This window comes from Spermophilus citellus (genome assembly GCF_964194105.1).
Source record: "Spermophilus citellus genome assembly, chromosome: 3".
Lineage (NCBI taxonomy): Eukaryota > Metazoa > Chordata > Mammalia > Rodentia > Sciuridae > Spermophilus > Spermophilus citellus.
Genome location: NC_138184.1, coordinates 6,414,579 through 6,438,238, shown reverse-complemented (window position 1 = coordinate 6,438,238; position 23,660 = coordinate 6,414,579). Strand labels below are relative to the sequence as shown.

General features: G+C 38.7%; 1 protein-coding gene across 1 annotated transcript; it reads right to left on the bottom strand.

The window, feature by feature from the left end:
- Window positions 1-9,596: 9,596 nt before the first annotated feature.
- LOC308645919 (olfactory receptor 7D11-like) lies at window positions 9,597-10,535 on the bottom strand (the record flags this gene model as incomplete). Its single annotated transcript, XM_081288373.1, has 1 exon — window positions 9,597-10,535. The coding sequence occupies one exon, from the start codon at window positions 10,533-10,535 to the stop codon at window positions 9,597-9,599; it is 939 nt and encodes a 312-aa protein (XP_081144499.1).
- Window positions 10,536-23,660: the final 13,125 nt, after the last annotated feature.

The window sequence follows — 23,660 nt, the reverse complement described above, 5'->3', positions numbered from 1 at the left end:
CATGTGGCAGCCCATTTCTCCTTTAAAGTGTATCATCACATGAACTTTCTTTAAATTACCAGAAATCAAAAGTGGATATCCACATGTAGACAATTGTAACTGGATTCCAAGACATTAAATTGAGTCGTAAAAGTTTGAAAGAACCATTGGAAAATAGGGGTACATAGTTCAAGATACTGTCATAGGCTATAATTTCCAGAATAGGTCTCCAGTAGTTCAGGAAACAAAAGCAAGTACTGACAAATGCAATGACATTACGCTAAAACCTGCACAGCAAAAGAAACAATAGAGTGAAGAGACATCCAGAGAATGGAGACAAATCTGCTAGGTATTCATCTGACAGAGGGTTAAAATCCAGGATATATAAAGAACAAAAAGAAATTAACAGTAAAGAAAAAGGATCCAATCAATAAATGGGTACAGGATCTTTTGACATTTCTCAAAAGAATTACAAAAGACCAATAAATACATGAAGAAATGCTCAGCATCTGCAGTCTTCAGGGAAATGCAAATCAAAACTTCATTGATATCTAATCTCACTGGAGTCAGAATGGGTTTTATCAGAAAAATAAAAATAACAAATGGTGGTGAGGGTGTCATGGGGGGGGGAAGACCTACAAACACTGTCGGTGGGAATGCAAATCAGTACATCCACTATGGAAAAGAGAATGGAGGTCCCTCAAAAAACTAAAATTGACTTCCACATAATCAGCTGTACCACTCCTGGTATAGCCAATGAAATTGGACTCAGCATGCAAAAGAGGTGCGTGCATACCTAATATTGATCATAACTCTATTCACAGTAGGAACTTTATCAAGTCAGACTAGGTGTCCATCCACAGATGAGTAGAGAAGGAAAATGTGGTCCATACTCACAAAAGAGAATTACTCAGCCACAGAGAAGAATGGAATAAGCCAGACACAGAAAGACAAGCATTGCATATTTTCTTTCAAGTGTAGAACTTAAAAAAAGGAAAAGTCCTGAAAATAAAGGAAGTCCTAGCAATAAAGGAGTAAGAGGGCAATGGGGGAAGAGAGGGGGACATGCAGTGGGGAGAGGATACCAGGGATGGTGGATGTGGTCAATGCACAATGCAAGTATGTAAGGAAATGTCACAGTCAAACCTATGAATCTGCACAATTAATATGCACTAATAATTATTATTTTATAAATAAAAATTAACAAAAATTATTCTCTTTATCATCAAGCCACAGGATTTAGCTATCTCTTTTTTCAATTCCCTTTTTAAATCTATGGACATGAGCTAATGTTTTCCTCAATGTGACCCAACCATAGGAATTGAAGACCTTCACATGTTTTTGTTATATTATCTGTGCTTGTTGTGGATTTTTATTTCAACAATCTTTATTCTGTGACTCAGCACTTAATCGTGCTGTGATAGTTCTCTTGGAGTGCCTTATTTTTTCCTCTAAATATGAAGTTATTGCTATTACACAATTGTAAGGTTAAAAATGCTGTTCTGCTTTGGAGCAGTTCAGTAAACTATAGCTATTGTTGTTACTACAAAAATTATGTAAAAACCCCTCCTTTGTGATTCTTTGGATATATACATCTCTCAGCGGATCCTGTAGAGCTGTGATTTAAAAATGGGATTCTGAAATCAGCCTTCCAGGAGTAGAGTTTGCTCTATCAACACACCATCTCTGTGACCTTGAGAAAGTTATTAAATGATCTTAATTATAAGTACCTCACCTCTATAGCAGACGTACATCTACTACATGATAGGATTGAAGAGTAAAATTTAATTATACAGTGTAATTAAATTTATGCTATGTTTCCTTCCTGTGACTTAAAATGGGCATCTCATAAATGTCAGCTTCTGTATTTAACATGACAATAAATCTGTCATTTAGCAAAAATCCCTCAAACTATGGTAGTAATCAAGGGTGGAATTCTCACTCATGTAAGTTCAACAGCTCTTTCCCTCTTGACTGCCATAAAGCACAATTAATGAAGATCTCTAAAGGTCCTTTCAGAGAATATCTGCTGGATGAATTGTTCTAAGAGGAAAAAGGATAGAGACCACATCAATCAGGGGGTGAGGGGTGGAAATCATAAGACCATAACAGTCTAACCCAAAGCAGGTCTGAGGTGCATTCTCATGTGTCCTTGCTCTTAAGAGACGATATATTAAAATCAATAGACTTAATGGCCAAAATATTTAATTGATGAATTTGATCTAAAATATTCCTAAATTGTATGAATTCTTTCATTCTAGAAAAATCAAAAGGCAAGTTTGAAATTTTAAAATGTGTTTATGCTCCATGACACAAAAGGTCATTATTAGGAATACCTAAAGGAGGAACATTAGTTCAAGACAGGAAAAAAAATTAAAAAAAAAAAAAAACCACTAGGGACCAATTTACCCTGTGGAAGTGGTTTGGGAGTTTACTCTGAAATAGGAATGTTTGAGCCAGGAGAGGAAGAAGCATTCATTGTTAAATAGGGGACACAAGGAAAGAAGAACTATTGTAGGTTGAGAGAACAGTTGTTCAGTTACCCTCTCAGATGTGAGCCGGTACTAGAGGGATGAGGGAATCCAGTGTGAGGGAGAGCAGGAGTTGAGGGTCAGGAAGGTCAGCAGGGACAGAATGTGCAAGGCCCACTGTGGAGCTTCTGTGGTCTTTACAACCCTCTCAGTTGGTGTTCATTTTTGGCTCTGACAATTTGGGGTTATTACTTGTTCAGAGACTTCAATGGTATTGTCACATGATAGGTGCTGAACAAACACAACGCATAATATAGATTCATAGTATATATCGAGATCAAAATGCCTAGCAGAAAACAAAAGGGAAATCTTCCAATTTCTCATATACCTGAATATAGACACAGAATCAAATAGCGAAGTTAAATAAAATGTATCCGTATCTATTTTAAACAGTAAAACAGGACTAAAAGTAATGCCGATTTCAGGTACAGAAGCCAGTTTAAAACAAAATAATCTGTCACAAACTACTTCAATGATGTGAAGTCATAAACATAAGCTCGATATATGCATGGATTTGAGAAAATCCTCCTGCCATTACTACAGGTAGCAGCCAGGGCTGAGGCTGGCAGTGAATGAAGAGACCAAGGACAGTCCCTAACCCAATAAAAAAATGGTTGTTTTCAGACAACATCCAAGAGATGCTGGCTTATGTACAGTCTCTTTGTTAAATTCATAAGCATGCCAGTGAAGTCTCCTCCAGATTCAACTGTTAAATATTGAAGGGGATTGATAAATATAAGAAAAGAATATTGGACTGAGTATTGGACATCAGAAACAATTATGCCAATGTTAGATTACAGATTACCTCAAGGCAAAATGATAACTTGAGCAATATTAAACTAAGAGCACTTGACTAGGCATGAGTGAGTTCCTAGGTTAGATCTCCAGACTCACAAATAATGAATGAATAAATAAAGATGAAGAAATAATGAGATCTATCAGTAAGACAAATATGCAAATACAAATAATCAGGAGATGTAACCATAAAAAAACCAAATTTAGAATAAAATAATCAATACATCATGCATAACAGCATTTAACAGATAAATAACGGGAGGCTGGAAACCTGACAGGAACTATAGGAAAGAGTCGGGAGGAGTTGGAGATTCTCCAGAAATTAACTCTTTTAGGAGAGGGGATCTAGATTCCAAAGAGTGAGAAATAGATTGAAGAGAAAGATCTCAGTGGGGACTAGAGTGCCTTCAAAGTACAGACATTTCACCTTCACAGCCTAAAGAAATGTGAAATCCTATTTCCATTTCCATTGTTCTAGAGGCAAAGCCCAGTCTCCACGCTGTCTCCCATTTTCCTTCTTCTTCTTCCAGCCTTACCAGGACACACCAACTCTCCAGTGAGTCTCTCTGAAGCCTCTCTCCTCTACAACCTGTCCATAGAAAGAGGACTTAGGTTTTTAGAAAAGCAGATACTAGAGAAGTACAGGTGGGGAGCACCAGGAGCATTATTAAGTTTTCTCCTCTCTCAGGGTTTGGATTCTCAGAGCTCCTCATTAAATAAATTGTTCTATAGTCTGCCCCCTCTCCAAACCATTCAGTTCCCTTGGGGTACAAGGGAGATGGCAAAGAGGAAAATTCCCAGTCATTTTTTGTTTCTGTGGAGGCAGTGACAAGAGATGATGAGTTGATTTTATTAAAGAAAAAAAACTCTTTTTGCATCCTTTTGACTTAAAAATAGTAAGGTATCCCCTAGGGAAAGGTGAATTTCTACAAGGAGATATCATGAGGTGTCTCCATTTCATAATCTTTGGAGCTTGTATACAGCATTTCAAATTCACAATGTGGTAGGGAAAAAAAGGAAAACTTTCTCTTTTCTTTAATATTATTCTAGTTGTTGATGGACATTATTGTCTTTATTTTTATGTGGTGCTGGGAATCGAACCCAGTGCCTCCTGCATGCTAGGCGAGCACACTACCACTGAGCCACAATCCCGGCCCCAAGAAACCTTTCTTTTTAATTTTCTTACCATTTCTGTTTTTCAACTTATTTGTGTATTTCTTTAAATTGACTTATAAAATTATATATATATATATTTATTATGTGTAATATGCTGTTTAGAAGAATTCTGATTTGCATTATGGCTATATCTGAAAAGTTAACACCTGTAGTCCCTCGTGAGTTCTTATTGTGGTGAAAATACTTAATGCCAGCTCATCATTTTCTATTATACACTGCACTGTCACGAAGCCTAGCAGCCATGCCATACAAGAGATCTCTTGGGCATAATCCTCCTGTCTAAATGGGGCTGTGGGGAAACTTTTGACCAGTATTTCCCCAAACCACCTGCCAACTTCCCCAGAATGTGGTAGCCACTGCTCTGTTCTCCATTTCCATGAGCTCAACTTTTTATTTTCATGCGGTGCTGAGGACTGAGCCCAGGGCCTCATGCATGCTTGGCAGGCACTCTACCTCTGAGCCACAGCCCAGCCCCCACAAGTCGTTTTTTTTTAGCCATTGTGAATGAAAATTCTTCTCTGATTTCTTTTTTTAGTAGAATCATTCTTGTTATATAGGCAACAGATTTACTAAATAAATTTAGAAAACTGGAAACATTTGTTTTTTGAAATTACTGCCTGAAAGGTTTGATAAAGAACCCCAATGATTGATTGCTATTATTTCTGACATAATTTTCAGTGTTTTCTGGAGGTTACATTTGGCTGTCAGAACACTTACTGATGCATGGGAAATGTCAACTGCAATAGTTTACAGACCTTTTATACTAGATATTTAACTTCTTAAAAACCCTAGTGGAATGCATTTGTGAACTTAGATTTTAATTTCTAAATAGTCTTCCAATCAGATTTGTATGGTCAGAAGGTACAAAAAGAGTTCGTGTGTTAGATTAGAATCTACTTCATCTAAATGTCATCAAAAGCTTTCTAGATGTCACCCAGGCTGCTGGAGCAGTGATGAATGCCTTATATTCAAGGTAAAATAATAACATTTGAAAATAATGCAAATGTGATGACATGATTTTTTCTAAGCACGACTCAACTTGAAACATTAGATTATTTAAGAATTTGAAAGAACAGTATATCTATCACCACTGCACTAGAATTACTTTGATCATTTCAAGAAGTATAGGGGATTTTGGAGTTTTTTATTCTACTGACATTAAATCTGAGTAAAACAGGTGACTTATTAACTATGATAAAAGCACAAATATTTAGCATTTCTTCCTGAATAGAGGAACTCTTCTCATTGAAATTTTTCTCAAGGTATTATTGTGATTTTAGAATTTAAAATTCACTTAAAAATAGAAACAAGTAAAAAGAACTACTTAGCCTCACAAAACTAGTAAAAAAAATATGCTAAAATATACTGACAGAGTCATGAGGAATTCAATATAATACTTAGACTCTACTAGTTTTATGTAAAATAAATAAGGAAAAATTACAATTACAAAGACATCTTTCCCCTTGAGAAACAAAAGTCCATTTTTTACCAACTGTTCCCTACACACACATACATGTTATTGTAAACTTCTTTAGAGAAGCAAGACATATTTGTCTTCCTGACACTAAATTTTAATATATGTTAATTTTTCACAAAAGTGAATGTGCTTCAATACCTACCAAACACGTAGAGTGTGTTCAGTATTATCTCCTTAAGTCATCAATACAAACTAGTAGATTCCATCTGTGTGTTTCTACAGTGTCACCATCAAGCAACCACCCAAAAGTCCTGACTGTTACTTGTGCAATGTGGCCTCAGTTGGGGCTATTCCACAGTGAACCACAACAGCAACAAGGTGGTTCATTCCATCAGGATTATCTGTGTCATTTGAAGTGTTAAATAGAGGGAGTTCTAAAGAAAAAAAGTATGCAACAAGAAAGTCTTATTTTCAATGAAGATGATCCACATATGTAACTTGTTCAGGTATAGACCTAGAATCATGGGCAATTCAACCCTTTGTGCGATTCCTGCTTGCTGATCTTCTTAGTACTATTTGTGTTCCCTGGACAGAGTTTCTGTATTGCTAAAGCCTAAAGGGTTTTTTTTTTATATATGTTTTGCTTCACATTAATGGAAATGTCTAAAAAGTCTTAATCTTTGCTGCTTGTAATTTCATAAGTAAGACATCAGGTTTAATTTATTAATGTACCATGAAAAATCTCATGAACCCACACCAGGGCTAGTGTGCTATTATTATTTTTACTATCAATATAACCATTAGGTAAGCAACCATTTTATTTTTCCTTCTTTCTCATTTTGTAAAATATAGTAATTGCACGGGGCAGGTAATTTAAGAATTAATGCACATCTTGGTGCATCTAGTTGTAAAAAAAAAAACAACTCATTTTCTGTTCTAATCTTGTTCTGAACTTCTTAGAAGGTATTAGTCCAACCTTTTCCTCTGAGTGGCTTCACTATGGAAAAGATTTGCTAAGAACCTAAAGTTCTCTTTCCTAGACCAGCCCTGGTATGCCAAAACTGTTTCCCCTGAATTGACAACAAAAATAAAGTGCTCAAAATAAACTGAATTGCTACAGCAGGTATTCCCATTAATTCAAAATAGTACTGGTTGACTGCAAACTTCTGGACCAATATTTTTCTTTAATGCTGAGCACTGGTACCCAAAAGACCAAAGGAGGTGAATTTAGAGACTGTCGTTAGAATTTCCATTGGCTCAATGCCATCTGCCAACAAATCACTGCAGCTTTAATACAAATACGAGTGGTGAAAATAAGAAAACTTTTGGCAAAAACTGAAGAATAGATGAATTGATGAAGAATTGTGGTGTATATACACAATGGACACCATGCAGTCATTAAATATAAGATAATCCTGACATTTGCTAGGATGAGGATAAACCTGTAGAACATTTTGAAAAGGAAAATGAGACAGGCATAGAAGGACAAACACTGCATGAGCTGACTCATATGTGGATCTAAAAATGTAGAACTCAGAGAAACAGAGGCAACGGTGACTATAAGAGGCTCTCGGGTGGAGACTAGGGAGCTGTACTGAACAACTTTTCATACTTCTTCTTTTGAGAAGCACCTACTTGGATCTTTTGACCAGTTTCTAATCAAGTTATTCATTTTCATATAATGAATTGTTTTAGTTCTTTATGTTTTAGATATTAACCCCACATAAAATTTATAGTTTGCAAACAATATCTCCTGTTTGATTTCTATTAGTCTTTACTTATTCTTTGCTGGATAGAAGCTTTTGTGTTTGATGTAATCCTACTCATCTATCATTGCTCTCATGGTCAATGCTTTAGAGATTATATCCAAAAGAGTCTTTGCACAGATTAAAGTTATGGAGTGTTTCCCTCAGGATTCTTCTCAATAGTTTTATGCTTTCCGATCTTGTTTTTAAGTCATTATTCCATTATGCATCAACTTTTATAGAGAGCCAGTGATAAGGTATTGATGACACACCCTTTCCTTTGGAAAGGCATCACTGCTGTTTGACCTTTTCTAGGTCTAGAAAAGTCTTAGATGTTAACATTATTTCATTGATAAAATGAGACACAGATACTGTCAGGTCTTGTTCATCAAGATGCATGCATGACCTTGACCATACTTACCCTGTATTCATCTTTCTCCTCAAACCTGATGGATTCCCATGAATACAAGAATATTCAGTACCTGAGTCTAGAAATGCTAAAAATGGCTTGCACATTTATTCTGTCCAATAAATTGCTATTTCTATACATGATCTCTATTTTCCCAACACAGCATGCACAAATAAGGCTGGAGCTGGGCTCTCTGGAAGACCTTGACTTTTTCTGTGGTTGGCAGTTGTGGGAAGAGGATACTCCCACATCGGGGCAGTAAGCATAGTCTTAGTTTCTCTATTCTCAAGTGCTTAGAAAACCACTGCTCAGCCAGACACAGTGGAGCATACCTGTGATGCCCATAGCTCAGGAGGCTGAGGCAGGAGGACCATGAGTTCAAAGCCAGCCTCAGCAACTTAGTGAGGCCCTTAGCAACTTAGCAAGACCCTGCTTCTAAATAAAGTATAACAATAAAGTATAAAGTATATGTTGCTCAGTGGTTTAGTGCCACAGGTTCAATCCCCAATACTGAAAAGAATTCTTCAGGTTTTAGCTTTTCCCATAGTCTTGCCAAAATAGTAGTAGATTGATCATCAGCTTCTTCCACAGGAGACCCCACTGTATTTAGATCATTATACATCTGGCTCCTCGTTACCTGTATTCATCATTTTGTTATTCCTTTGCCCTCTCTTATCTTCTACTTTCTGATCAATTCATTCTCCTCTCTTCCTATGGCTTGTGCTGCTTGAGAAACAGGAAAGCCTACTAGAGTGTTCAGGTTCAATACCAAAGCCCCCTAAGATTGCCCCAGAGCCCTCTGAAGATCTTTCATTCCTGATATAAATGTTTCGTTATCAGGATCAATGTGGTTCAACATATAAAGAACATACAAGGCATTATATGATGATGAACACATAAACAAGCCTGCTGCGAAGGTAGACTCCTGCTTCCATGTTCAAAATCCACTACTGCTGTTATAAAAAGTAGGAAAAAGTGGGATATCAAAGATAGGAGGGTGTGCTCAGTGAAGATCCAGTTTCATGCATCACATTTTCAAATTCTTCCCTTTAGATATTTTGTGCCTGAGAGGAAATAAATGAATGAAATCTTTCTGGGATAAATGAAGTCAGACACATAAAGTGAGGAGCACAGTACTAATATGGTAAACACTTCTCTGATAACTTTTATTCCGTTTTTTCCAGATAAAACAATAATGCAATAACATTAAGATGAAGGATTTTAACATTTAAGCAATAATTTTGAGGAAATCATGTCAGTCTTTGATGTACATTCTTCATTTAAAGTTGGAAATCTTAGGAATTACAGCAAGAAAAGTCACATAATGTAGAACTTTATGGGCCGTGTACAGGAAAGAAAATTCAAAAAAAAATTACTGAGATAGTTGTTAGAGAGAAATATGTACAAAAATATGCAAAATCAAAGTTATGTAAAACAGAAGAAATTAAACGTGTCTTAGGGAAGAAACAGAACTAGAATATTGAAATTCACAACATTTGCCTTGGGAACTACAATGTCCATTTAGCTCTGAGGTCAGTGATCCATTAAAGAGAAGAAGCTGCTCTGCTGAGGAGTCTCCCCAGGGCCCCCTTCACATCCTTGTTCCTCAGGCTGTAGATGAAGGGGTTCAGCATGGGGGTGACCACAGTGTACATCACTGAGGCCATCATGGTTCTCTGAGAAGAATGGGTCACAGCAGAACTGAGGTGAACCCCAAATCCTGTTCCATAGAACAAGGAGACCACACAGAGGTGAGATCCACAAGTGGAAAAGGCTTTATACTTGCTCACAGAGGAGTACATTCTCATTAAGGAGGAGACAATCTGAGAGTAAGAGTAGAGAATCCCAGTGACAGGGAACACACCCAGCAGGGCAGCCACCACATACAGAAAGATGTTGTTGACAAGGGTGTCAGAGCTGGCCACCTTGAGAAGATGAGACAGTTCACAGAAGAAATGTGGGACTTCAGTGCCCATAGAGAAGGTCAGTTGATTCAACAGCAGAACATGAATGAGGGAGACCCAGAACATGATGAGCCAAGACATGAGAACCAGTAGGACACAGAGCCAGGGGTTCATGATGACAGTGTAGTTCAGGGGGTGGCAGATGGCCACAAAGCGGTCAAAAGCCATCACAGTCAGTAGGAAATTATCCATCCCAAGAAAGAGAAGAAAAAAATAGACCTGAGTGAGGCACTGTATGTAGGAGATGTCCTTGTTCTGTGCCTGGATGTTCACCAGCATCTTTGGGACCGTGGTGCAGATTAAACAGACATCAGTGAAAGACAGGGTGGAGAGGAAGAAGTACATGGGGGTGTGGAGGCGGGGGTCAGTGCTCGTGGCCAAGATAATGAGCAGGTTCCCCAGGATGGTGACCAGGTACATGGAAAGGAACAGTCCAAAGAGAACAGGCTGCAATTCAGGGTCATCGGACAAGCCCTGGAGGAGGAACTGTGATATTCCTGTGTGGTTTTCTGCTTCCATGTATATAGTGTGTCTTCTGGTTCAGAAGGTAAAATCACAGGGCTGGGGCTGTAGCTCAGTGGTAGAGTGCTTGCCCAGCACATGTGAGACACTAGATTCAATCCTCAGCACCACATAAAAATAAATGAATAAAATAAAGGCACTTGTCCATCTACAATCAAAAATTTTTAAAAAAAAGGTAAATTAACATTCACTGAACATCCATGCTTTCTTTGCATTAACAGAAATCTCTTTTTTCACTAATGAGTTTAATTTTCTTTTTAAATATATGTTTGTAAGCTAACTTTTCATATGCTATAGACTAGACAATTGAAGACATCTAACATCTTTTCCTTGTAATTTCCATACTTCTTTATGCTGCAGCTTTATGATCATCTTTAAACACAGAATATTTAATTCAACTACCTTTATTTATGAGTGGATACACCATAATGACAGTTTTCTCTCAATGCCTTTTTTCTTTCTTAAAATGTGGTTTTGCTATTACCAATTTAGAGATATTTTTATTAGTTTAAATCAATCACACAGAATAATGGGTTTCACTTTACATCCTGTTTATAACACACGTTGATCATATATACCAACCTATTACCCTCCTTTGTTCCCTTATTCCTGTAGATTTTAAAACACCTTTCATCTCAGTAGTACTCTCAGTAAATAAAGTTGCCATTGTTATCATTAATATTATTTAAAACTCATGCTTTATGTTTTGGTGATATATATAGGTATAGACCTCGTGTGTGTGTGTGTGTGTGTGTGTGTGTGTGTGTATGTATATATATATATATATATATATATATATATATATATATATATATATGGTATAAATATGGGATTCTTTTTTTTTTATATGTGTGTGGTGCAGCAATTGAAACCAGGGCCTTGTGCATGCAAGGCAAGCACTCTACCAACTGAGCTATATCCCCAGCACCAATATGGGATTTTTGAGTCAGATTTTCAGTAACAGAAGTTTGCTCCACCAACATATCACCTTTCATATCATCTTTGTGACCTTGAGAAAGCTATTTAAACTCTCTCAACTACCAGTATTTCTATAGCAGAAGTAGTAATTATTTCCTACATGGTAGGATTGAAAAGTATAATTAAATAAGATGATACAATTTTTCTACTGTGATTTCTACTGTGATACAGTGGGTATTTCATAAATGTGAACTCCTGTTCTTCATATCTCAATAGATCTGTCGGACATGGCTATCATTTATCAATCTCTCTCTGAAACTGGGTCAGGCATCTGGGATGGAGCTCTTATTGGTGTAAACTCAACAGCTATCTTCACACTTCTACTGTCATAGAGCACTACTAATTGACAGCAATCCCTATGGGTGCTTCTTTCAGAGAGCACCTGCTGGGTTATTCTTCCAAGAGGAGGCAAAAGCATGTGGACCAGCCACACAACAGGAGAGAAAAGCATGTGAGGGAAAGGGCGTTCATGTGTCTGTGCTCTTGAATGGGAATTTATTGTATCACAGGGATCACAGCTAAAGGTCAAGAAATGTAATTCATGGATTTGGTCACAAATATCCAAAAGTTGTATAATCTATCTATCCTACAGGATAAAAAGGATAAACTTAAGGTTTAAAAATAAATATTTACATCCTATGACAGAAAAATCAGTGCTATAAATGTCTAGAGAATGAGGCACTTATAAAATCCACCGAGGACCAGGTTAGTCTGTGAAGACAGGTAAGAATGTCTGCTCTGAAATGGGAGTGCTTCCACTGAGAGGAAAGATGAGTCATTGTTAATCAGGGGAAGTGAGGGAAGAGAACAGAATGTCTACTTGCCCAGTTGGTGGGTGAGCTGGTACACAAGGGATGGAGAAGCCAGCCGCTGGAGAGCAGGGGACAAGACTCAGGAGGAACAAAGTGTGTGAAGCCTACAGTGAAGTTTCTGTAATCTTCCTTTAAGACTCTCTCAGGGTTTATTTCCTTTGTGGCTTGTGATGGTTTTGTCTTATTGATTCTTTCCAGGGATGTAAATGGTGCCTCTCACCTTACAGGTCCTGAGCAACTGCAAATGTTGGAAGTATAATAAATATTGTAAATAAAACGTCTCCTGTGACCCAAAAGAGAAGTTTTTCAACATCATATCCCCAAAGATAGGCACAGAATTAAATGATGGAGTTATGAATTATCCTTATAATTTTTTAAAAATAGATATGAATGCATATTATTTAAGGATCAACAAGTAAAACCAATTCCGGGAATGGAAGACAATGTAAGAAAAGTAAGTTTGCCAACATTACTCATTACAAAAAAATTAAGTTAGTGATGTGAAATTATAACCAAAAGCACAATATATGAAAAGGATTTGAGGAAACTTAACAGCCATTAATTGGGGTGGCAGGCAACGCTTAAGGCCTGAGATTGTCTGAAAAGGAAGATAACAAGGACAGTTCTCAAGCCCAATAAAAAATGGTTGCTTCAAACCACATCCAAGAGGAGATGCTACATTAAACATTGCAGTATTATGTCAAAATCATGAACATGCCAAGGAAGTCTCCTTCAATTTCAATCACTCAATACTTTCCAAAAACTGAAGAGATTAGTATAAAAGAAAAGGAAGTAAGACTGAGTGTTGAATATCAGATAAAACTATATTGATGGTAGATATTTTGTGTATCTTAAGTTAAGATGAAAACTACAATATAGATATATCAAATACACCTATTGTGTACTTGGTAAGTCAGATATACCAATAAAATAATTAAGCATTCCAAAAAGAATCCAATAAACTTGAAACAAAATAGGCAGTATCTTGTACATAGTAGACATTTGGTGAATAGTTAGCAAATAATTGGATGCAGGAAGTTGGACAGCAGCCTAAATTTATAGAAAAGAGTGCAGAAGAGTTGGAAACTGAGGAAATAACACTTTCAGGAGAGATGCTCTAGAATGCAAATAGTGAGAGAAGGAAACAGAAGAATAACTGGAAGATACAGTTCTTAATGGAAACTCAAGTGCATTCACAGCACTCTAGTAAAACCAGAACTAAAAGAGGCAGTCAGTATACAGGTAAATGGAGTCAGATCCATCAAGGAGGCCAATTTGGGTCTGGGAAGTTGGAGAGAGACTGAAATTCTAATACCTTCAGAGCTCTTTCTCCACCATTATCAAGATAATCTGCCCCTGCTCCAACCTGTTGCTAAGGTAACCTGTCTAAGGAATTGTCCCTCCCTACAGGTTGTTGTTAATTACACCCCATCCTGCCTGGACCACTTTTCCAGTGGCCCTCCAGCCCACCTGTTTCTCACCTTTTAGCCATCCCACCGAGCATTTCCTGGGCCTAGTCACATATGCTGGAAGGGAGAAAGAGCAGGATAATAAAGGAAGCCTAGGACATATAAAAAATCAAAACACCCTCGCTTCTTGGGATACCAGAATACCAACTATGGCCCCCTTCTCCCTCCTGGGAGGAGTCTGTTAACCCTTTTGAAATAAATCCTGCTTTATATGCTTGCCTCGGTGTGCTTCTCTAATGTTCAAACTTAACATGTGAGAGACCAGAACTCGTCACCAATAACAGGCAGTATCACTAGGGAGGACTTAACCTCCTTAGACTAAAGAAAAGGATGTGCCTGCTCTCACTGTTCTGGAGGTGAAGCCCCATACCTGCTTTCTCTCTGTACTCTTACTCCTCCTGCATTACAGGGACATTCTGCCAATCTCCAGTGGTGGTCGCAGAAGCTTTCCCTTCCCCACACTGGTTGTGAGGAAGCCCGTTTGAGCCTTCATGGAAGGCTGGGACCAGGGAAACATAGGTGAGGGGCACCAGGAGCATTATTTAAATTCTCTACTATTTCCAGGTTTGAATTCTCAGAGCTCCTCATTAAAGAAATTGTATTTTCTTTCTACTCTCCAAACAATTTGGTTCCCTTGGGGTGCAAAAAAGAGAGCAGGGTAGAAATGTTCCATTGATTTTTCTGTGGAACAGTGGCAGGGAGAAATGGTTTTATTTCCTCCAAGGGAGAAAAAAGTATCTTTTTTTCTTTAATTTGATTTAAACGTCATAAGATATCTCATAATGAATGGTTATTTTCTACAAAGAACCTGTCCCAGGATCCATCTCCTGTGATGGGCCTCCTTTGAACAATCTTTGGACATTATCGACATCATTTTGGATTCACAATGTTATGGGGAAAAAGGGGACTATTTCTTTTTAGTTCTCTTGAAGCTTTTTTCTTTACTAAGTTATTTGTCAACTTATTTATTTAAATTGACAGATAAAAGGAACTTATCATTTTTAATGAGGATACATAATATCAGCTCTAAATTTTTCAACAATGGAATATATGATCACTACTTTAGTCACTGTGGTACACAATAGGCCTCTTACATGTTATTGCTCCTATACCTATATCAGTGGAACACCCTTTGACCAACACTTCTGCTCACCACCTCCCAATGGCCCCCACTTCTGGTAACTACTGATCTGCTCTTTTTCTATAAGATCAACTTCTTAAAAATTCCCAAAATGAGGGAGATCATGTGGTATCTTTTTCTGCTTGGTGTATTTCAATTAATATAATGTTCTCCAGATTCATACATCTTATGTCAATGATAGGATTTCTATTTACTTTTACTTATGACATATTTCTATGATAAATGTGTCATAAGTAAACTTTGTCATGAAAAATAAAAAGTTTGTTTTCATTTTCCAGGTAGTATTTGGTTTTGTGTATATACATGTTTTCTTTATTCACCCTATGCTGATGGACACTAAGGCTGATTCCATATCTCAGCTGCAGAACATGGGAGAGTAGAAATCTCTTAAACACACTCATCTTATTGACTTGGATATATGTCCAGTAATGCAACAGAGGGATCATGCCGCAGTCTGGCTGGGCACAAAATCACAAGCCACTTAAGCAGGAACAAACTTTATTTTTGAAACTGCCGCCAATACCCCGTACGCTGGGGGGGGGGGGGGGGGAATTGCCGATCCCAAGAGGAAGTTCCTCCTCCGGAATTCCCTCCTACCGCACTTCCCCAACCAATGGGAACTCTCCAGGAGTCCCTTAGCGGGCAGAGGTGGACAACAGGAGGCCAATATCCATATGAATGTAAATGTTAACATAATCATATCATCTCCATGGCTAGCTGGCATCACCTTTCAACCAAAAATGCCATGCATCATATTACTTGGCTGTGGCTCTTAGCAGGATCATATTACAGTAATAGTTTTATTTCAGAAAGTTAGATGTCTATTTTCATGAACGTAGGAAAAGTTCAGATGTACTGAGTCCAGAGCTGACATGTCCAGGCAGAACCAAACTAAACTGTCTTCCCATCTTTTCCCCTTCCCTACTTTTCCCCTTCCCAGTCAATGATCATAGGAATTGATCACAGGAATCTTCTATTTTCAAGGTTTGGGGTTTTGTTTGTTTTTTATTTCCACATATGAGAGAAAACGTGAAATTCTTGTCTTTCTAGGTCTGTTTTACTTCACTTACTATGGTGTTCTCCAGTTCCATCCATTTTCCTGCAAATGACATGATTTCATTCTTCTCCACGGCTAAATACGACTCCATTATGTATATAAGGCTTGGTTTGGTGGGGGGCGGGGGTGTTTGTTTGTTTTCCAATCCATTCATTTGTTAATGGGCACTTACATTAATGTCATATCTTGCTCTTATGAATAGTGCCACAATAAACATGGGTATATAGGAATTCTGGTTTGTTCACCAAAGTCTCCATAGTGAAGGCTTGGTCCTGAACACATCAATAGTCAGAGGTGGGGCTTTTAGGAAGCGACTGCATCATGAAGACTCTACCTTCTTCATCAGTGACTAAATCCATTAATAGCTGAATGGACTACTAGAAGGTGGGACCTAGTTGGAGGAAGTAGGTTTCTGCACACAAGCCTGTGAAGAATTTATCCCTCCCCTGCTCTGGTTTTGGCTACCTTGATCTGAGGAGCTTTCCCCAGCCACTTCCTTCAGTCTTCATGTTCTGCCTCACCTTAGGCCCAAAGCAATGGAAACTAACAACCATGGACTGAAACCATGATCTGAAATAAATTTATCTTCCTTTAAGTTGTTCAGGTATTTTGTCATAGGAATGAAAAGCTGATTAGCACAGCATGTATCTCTTTTTTGTGTGCCGACTTCCTTTTCTTTGGGTCAAAATGCAGGAGTGGGTTAGCTGAATCCCATGGTAGTCTCTTGGGGAACCTCCATACTGTTTTCTATAGTGGTTGTACTAATTTACATTCCCATCGACAGACTACCAGGGTTCCTGTTTCCCCACATCCTCACCAACATTTGCAGTTTTGTTTTCATTTTTGTATTAATAAATCCCATTCTGACTTGGGTGAGATAGAATCTCAAAGCCAATTTTGATTTGATTTCTCATAGAGAGAAACATGCTGAGCATTTTTTTCATATATTTATTGGCCATTTGCACTTTTCTTGAGAAGCATTTTTCAGATCATTTCCCCTTTTTAATTGGATTATTTATTCTTTTGGTATTGTTTTTCAAGTTCTGTACACATTTTGAATATTAACCCTCTGTCAGATGATCAGCTAGCAAAGATTTTGGTCCTTTCTGTAGGACCATCATCATGATGTTTCCTTGCTGTGCAAAAGGTTTTTATTTTGATCTAATCTGATTTTTTCAACTCTGCCTTTTATTTCCTGAGCCCCTGGAGTCCTATTCTGGAAATCATTGCTTGTGTCTATATCTTGAACTGTTTTGCCTATTTTCCTCTAATATTTTCAAATTGTCAGTTCACACATTAATTTCTTTGATCCATTTCAAGTAGATTTTTGTACAGGGTGAGCAGTAGGGATCTGGCTTCAATCTTCTACATGTGGACATCCACTTTTCCTTTATGTGTATCTTGGAAAGTCTTTATTTCTCTCCACTCTCCTGGTTACTACTCCAGTCTTGTCAGCAATGTGTATTCTAAAAGTGTGTGGGAGTAACTGAAAGACCCCAGCCCAGCTTATAGCACTAGCTTTGTAGCACTAGCTTTGTAACGCCGGATGAAGCAAGGCTTAAGAAATATAGTAGTTTTACAAAAGGAGGTCAGTGGGGCAACAGGACGTGCAAGTTCAGCAAGTTCAGCAGTTGGGCTTGCTCAGGGTCGTTACAAAAACAGGATGTCCAACAGGCTGACATCTGGGGGGAAACAAAGAGTGCAGGAAGAAAACAGAAACTGGTCAACAGCTTTATCTGATTTCCAAGACGTGAAAAATATGGGAAATAACCTTGGCCCCCTCCCCACTCAAATCCTCCAATAGAGACCCTGTAACTACGCATCTTGCTTCTGTACTCATGCTTCTGCTCACAAGTCCTATATAAACCCCTCTGAATGTACTGGGGGCGCGCAAGTCTCATGCAGCTTGTCGCCCCGGGTACCCGAGTGCCTGAATAAACCTCTTGCTGTTTGCATCCGAACACCGTGGTCTCGCTGATCCTTGGGAACGGGTCTCCCCAGACGGAAAGTACCCTCTCTTCGGGGGTCTTTCATAACCTCTGCCCAGGTCCCTCACAGGAACTCAACAGTTACCTTACTTCTCTCTGCTGTTGCCACGTGGGGGAATGTGCAGAAGTGGGATTCAGGCCTCCCAGCTATATCTACTTGGGGCTGGGAGATCAGCTGGGGGCTTTCATCTCCTTTAATTTGAATTATTTTAAAAAATAATAATTTAATGGCCATGGCAGCAAAGAGGCTTTAGGCTGCAGCTCCGGGCATGCGCAGTGTGGGCCCCTTCCCTGCACTACCAGGCCTCCCTGTTTTTCCGCAAGCACCTAGGCCCAGTGCCCCATGGTGGAAGCCGGGAGGCTTCCCACCCAACCTAGGTCCTAGAACAGGCCTGGATGTTCCAGCTCTCTCAGAGCCGGCCTCTTGGAGGCCACCGGTCTCCTCCCGCCTAAGGGAACTCACGTCATTAGGGTTCCACCTGCTCTTATAGGTCCGACCCCAGACGCAAACCGACTGACAGCCGGTTCAGCCAATGATCATAGGAGTTGATTTTTGGCCTCAACCACTCAGCGACAGGAAAGAGGGGAAGCCTCTGGCCTTTGTGACTCTGGGCCAATGAAAAGCCGGCTAGGCGGTGTGCTCCCGCCCCTGTTAGCTGCGGATGGCCAGGCTCACCTTCCAGCGTAGAGCCGGGGCGGGCCTGAGAGGCTCTGGTTTTGCCAGGCCCGAGTTGGAAGGTGCTGCAGTTCTGGCAAGGAGAACGCGGGGCTTTCTACTCCTTTTAACCTGTTCCTTAGGCTGTTTTAACCACATAATTATACACAGCGGGTGGAAGCGAGTCTACTTTCCCCCTTTCCCTCACCCAATGATTGACTTAGGAGAGGGTGCGGCCGTAGTGCTGGTGCGCATGCCCAGACAGGAGCTGTGCGCAGGCTTGGCTCAAAGTGAGCAGAGAGAAGCACAGGAAAAATGGGAAGTCACTAATCATAGTGGGCTAACAAGTGGTATAGGCTAGTTTCACTGTATGAAGGGCTTTATGTACCTTCTTCCGCACAAATTAAAACCTTGGATACAATGCTTGTTGTTACTGATTAAGAAATTGCGATGGAAGGTAATGTAATTTCCCCTAGATCTTGCCAATCAATCGAGAATCACCGTCAGATCAGAACTTATGCCAGGCTCTACTAGAGGGAAAAAGCAATGATGAGACGAGGCATGAGACGAGGCAGGGATAGTTGACTGCATGGTACAAACACAGTGAATACCACATGGCATAAAAAGAGGAGATCCTGTCACTGACGACCTTGAAAGACACTATGTTAACTGAAGCTCAGCATGAAAAAACAAATAGCACAGGATCCCGTTTATTTGTTGGATCTTAAGAAGTTGATTTAGGAATCAGGGTGATGTTGGCCTCGTAGAATGTATTTGGAAGTTCTCCCTCTTTTTCTATTTCCTGAAATAGCTTGAAAAGTATTGGTATTAGTTCCTCTTTAAAGGTTTTGTAGAACTCTGCTGTATACTCATCCGGTCCTGGGCTTTTCTTAGTTGGTAATCTTTTGATGGTTTCTTCTATTTCCTCAATTGATATTGGTCTGTTTAGGTTGTCTATATCCTCCTGTCTCAATCTGGGCAGATCATATGACTTAAGAAATTTATCTATGCCTTCACTATCTTCTATTTTATTGGAGTATAAGGATTCAAAATAATTTCTGAGTATCTTCTGTATTTCTGAAGTGTCTGTTGTGATATTGCCTTTTTCATCCTGTATGCTAGTAATTTGAGTTCTCTCTCTTCTTCTCTTCGTTAGCATGGCTAAGGGTCTGTTGATTTTATTTATTTTTTCAAAGAACCAACTTTTAGTTTTATCAATTTTTTCAATTGTTTCTTTTGTTTCGAAATCAAAATTCCAATGGCATTTCTTGTAGAAATAGAGAAAGCAATCATGAAATTCATATGGAAAAATAAGAGACCCAGAATAGCAAAAACAATGCTAAGCAGGAAGTGTGAATCAGGTGGTATAGCGATACCAGACTTCAAACTATACTACAGAGCAATAGTAACAAAAACAGCATGGTATTGGTACCAAAACAGGCAGGTGGACCAATGGTACAGAATAGAGGACACAGAAACCAACCCACAAAACTACAACTTTCTTATATTTGATAAAGGGGCTAAAAGCATGCAATGGAGGAAGGATAGCATCTTCAACAAATGGTGCTGGGAAAACTGGAAATCCATATGCAACAAAATGAAACTGAATCCTTTTCTCTCGCCATGCACAAAAGTTAACTCAAAATGGATCAAGGAGCTTGATGTCAAACCAGAGGCAAGGCATCTGATAGAAGAAAAAGTTGGCTACGACCTACATACTGTGGGGTCGGGTTCCAAATTCCTCAATAGGACACCCATAGCACAAGAATTAATATCTAGAATCAACAAATGGGACTTGCTCAAACTAAAAAGTTTTTTCTCAGCAAAAGAAACAATAAGAGAGGTAAATAGGGAGCCTACATCATGGGAACAAATCTTTAGTTCTCACACTTCAGATAGAGCCCTAATATCCAGAGTATATAAAGAACTCAAAAAATTAGAAAATAAGATAACAAATAACCCAATCAACAAATGGGCCAAGGACCTAAACAGACACTTCTCAGAGGAGGACATACAATCAATCAACAAGTACATGAAAAAATGCTCACCATCGCTAGCAGTCAGAGAAATGCAAATCAAAACCACCCTAAGATATCATCTCACTCCAGTAAGATTGGCAGCCATTATGAAGTCAAACAACAACAAGTGCTGGAGAGGATGTGGGGAAAAGGGTACACTTGTACATTGTCGGTGGGACTGCAAATTGGTGCAACCAATTTGGAAAGCAGTATGGAGATTTCTTGGAAAGCTGGGAATGGAACCACCATTTGATCCAGCTATTCCCCTTCTGGGTCTATTCCCTAAAGACCTAAAAACAGCATGCTACAGGGACACTGCTACATCGATGTTCATAGCAGCACAATTCACAATAGCAAGACTGTGGAAGCAACCTAGATGCCCTTCAATAGACGAATGGATAAAAAAAATGTGGCATTTATACACAATGGAGTTTTACTCTGCATTAAAAAATGACAAAATCATAGAATTTGGAGGGAAATGGATGGCATTAGAGCAGATTATACTAAGTGAAGCTAGCCAATCCCTTAAAAACAAATGCCAAATGTCTTCTTTGATATAAGGAGAGTAACTAAGAACAGAGTAGGGAAGAAGAGCATGAGAAGATGACTAACATTAAACAGGGATGAGAGGTGGGAGGGACAGGGAGAGAGAAGGGAAATTGCTTGGAAATGGAAGGAGACCCTTAGGGTTATACAAAATTACATACAAGAGGAAGTGAGGGGAAAGGGAAAAATAATACAAGGGGGAGAAATGAATTACAGTAGAGGGGGTAGAGAGAGAAGAGGGGAGGGGAGGGGAGGGGAGGGGAGGGGAGGGGGGATAGTAGAGGATAGGAAAGGCAGCAGAATACAACAGACATGAGTATGTCAATATGTAAATCAGTGGAAGTGTAACTGATGTGACTCTGCAATCTGTATATGGGGTAAAAATGGGAGTTCATAACCCACTTGAATCAAAGTGTGAAATATGATATATCAAGAACTATGTAATGTTTTGAACAACCAATAAAAAAAATAAATGCATTTGACAAATAAAAAAAAAAGAAGTTGATTTAGACAGAGCAGAGCAGTAGTTACCACAGGCTGGTGCTTTGGGGATGTGCTGGGAAAATGTTGGTCATCATTACACAAACACATTTAGATTTGAGAAATAATTTCAAGAGATTTACTGCACAGCATGGTGACTATAGTTAGTGATGATACAGTGTATTATTGAAAAATGTTAAGTATTCTCACCACAACGTTAACTAATGAGATGATGCAAAAGTTGTTTTAGATCCAACTGATGCATGACACAAAATATTTCCAAATATCACATTAAATATGTGTGTGTACAATTTTATATGCCAACTTAAGTAAACAAATAAATGGACAAATAAATTTGAATATTAAAAATGGTAAAGAAAACTAAAAAGAAGGGACTTCTTTTCTTCCATGACATTGTGAAATAATGTCTACGATCCCCAAAGATGGTCAAATGGAGTCATGTGACAGGAGCTATTTCCTGAGACCGGTTCCTTAAAGAAATTAGCCTTTCCATAGGGGACAGCTTATGATTTATAAATCAAACCAAAGTTTTAAAAAAATGGGATTTTTCTCTTGAAGGAAATATGTTCCCCTGCCGCCGACTCCACAAATAAAAAACTGGCTGAGACTTTTCCACTCCGCCATTTTCTTTGTACCCCAAAAGAGCTGAATAGTGTGGAGAGTATGAAAGAAAATAAAACAATTTATTTAATGAGGAGCGCTGAGAATTTGAACTCCAAGATGGCAGAAAATTTAATAATGCTCCTGGGGTTCCCACCTGCACTTCTGTGATCTCAGCCTCAGCGACAGCCCAGGGTGCTTCCTGCAGACAGACATTGGGAAGAGGAAACTGCAGCAACATGACTGGAGACAGTTGGTGTGCTCCACTCAGGCTGGAACAGTGAGATGAAAATGCAGAGAATGTGGGTATCATGTTTTATCTCTGAAATGAGAATAGGACTATATCAAATTTCTGTAGTCTGTGAAGTCCTTGTGCTTTGAAGGCACTTCAGTTTCCATGGAGACCTGTCTCCTCCATCTGTTTCTCCGTTTCCCTATCTACTGATCTTGGGAATCTAGAACTTTTCTCCTGAAAGTTTTTTTTTCTGGAGACTCTCCTGCTCTTCTGCACTCTTGTCTATAAATTGCAGGCTGCTGACAGATTTCCCCGCATCCAGGTATTTATGTGTTAATGATTCACCCACCGAAGATCTAAATTGCCTGGGGGATTATCTGTTTTTCTCTAAATTTGATTTCGTTTTTCCTAACCTTTATTACTGGCATCTTTGACTTACTGAGAGCTCTTATTAGTTCTGTGATGCGATAGCCTTGGTTTCACCTTAAGATCCCCCATGTGATATTTTCTGACACTCAACAGTCAGTCCAATTTCCTTTTCTCTGATTATCAACATTATTAAGTGTTCAGGGAAATATCAAGTAGTAGAAGTTGGAAGAGAATGCCTTGGTCTGTTCATGAATTTTCAAATGTAGCCTGTCTTGGTGGATGCGGTTTGACAATAACCATTCTTTACTGGGTGAAGGAATTATTCTTAGTTTCTTCCTTTACCAACAGTCTCAGCCCTGGCTGCCACTCATAGTAATGACTGTTAAATTTTCTCAAATGAATTTTATTCATTGTGTTCTGTTAAGATTTCACTTCAAAGACCTAGTTCAGCAATTAATTATATTAACAAATATGTTTTTCTTAAACTGACTTCCATTGCCAGAATTAGGATTGTTTGTTCATTCTGTATTTTTGTTTTAAAATATATTTGACCCCTGGGTCAATAAGAAACTAGAAGAGGAAGGGTTCTAGGCCAGAATATTCCTGTTTGGAAGACACTATCCAATTCTAGCCTTTAAAAAAGGGGGGGGGGGTTGGCTTCAAAGTATAGCCTTCATTTAGTAAGTTTTGCAGTTTATTCAGTGATACTGTATGTATAGTTGAAATTTTAAGTCCTTGTTGGAAACATCCAGT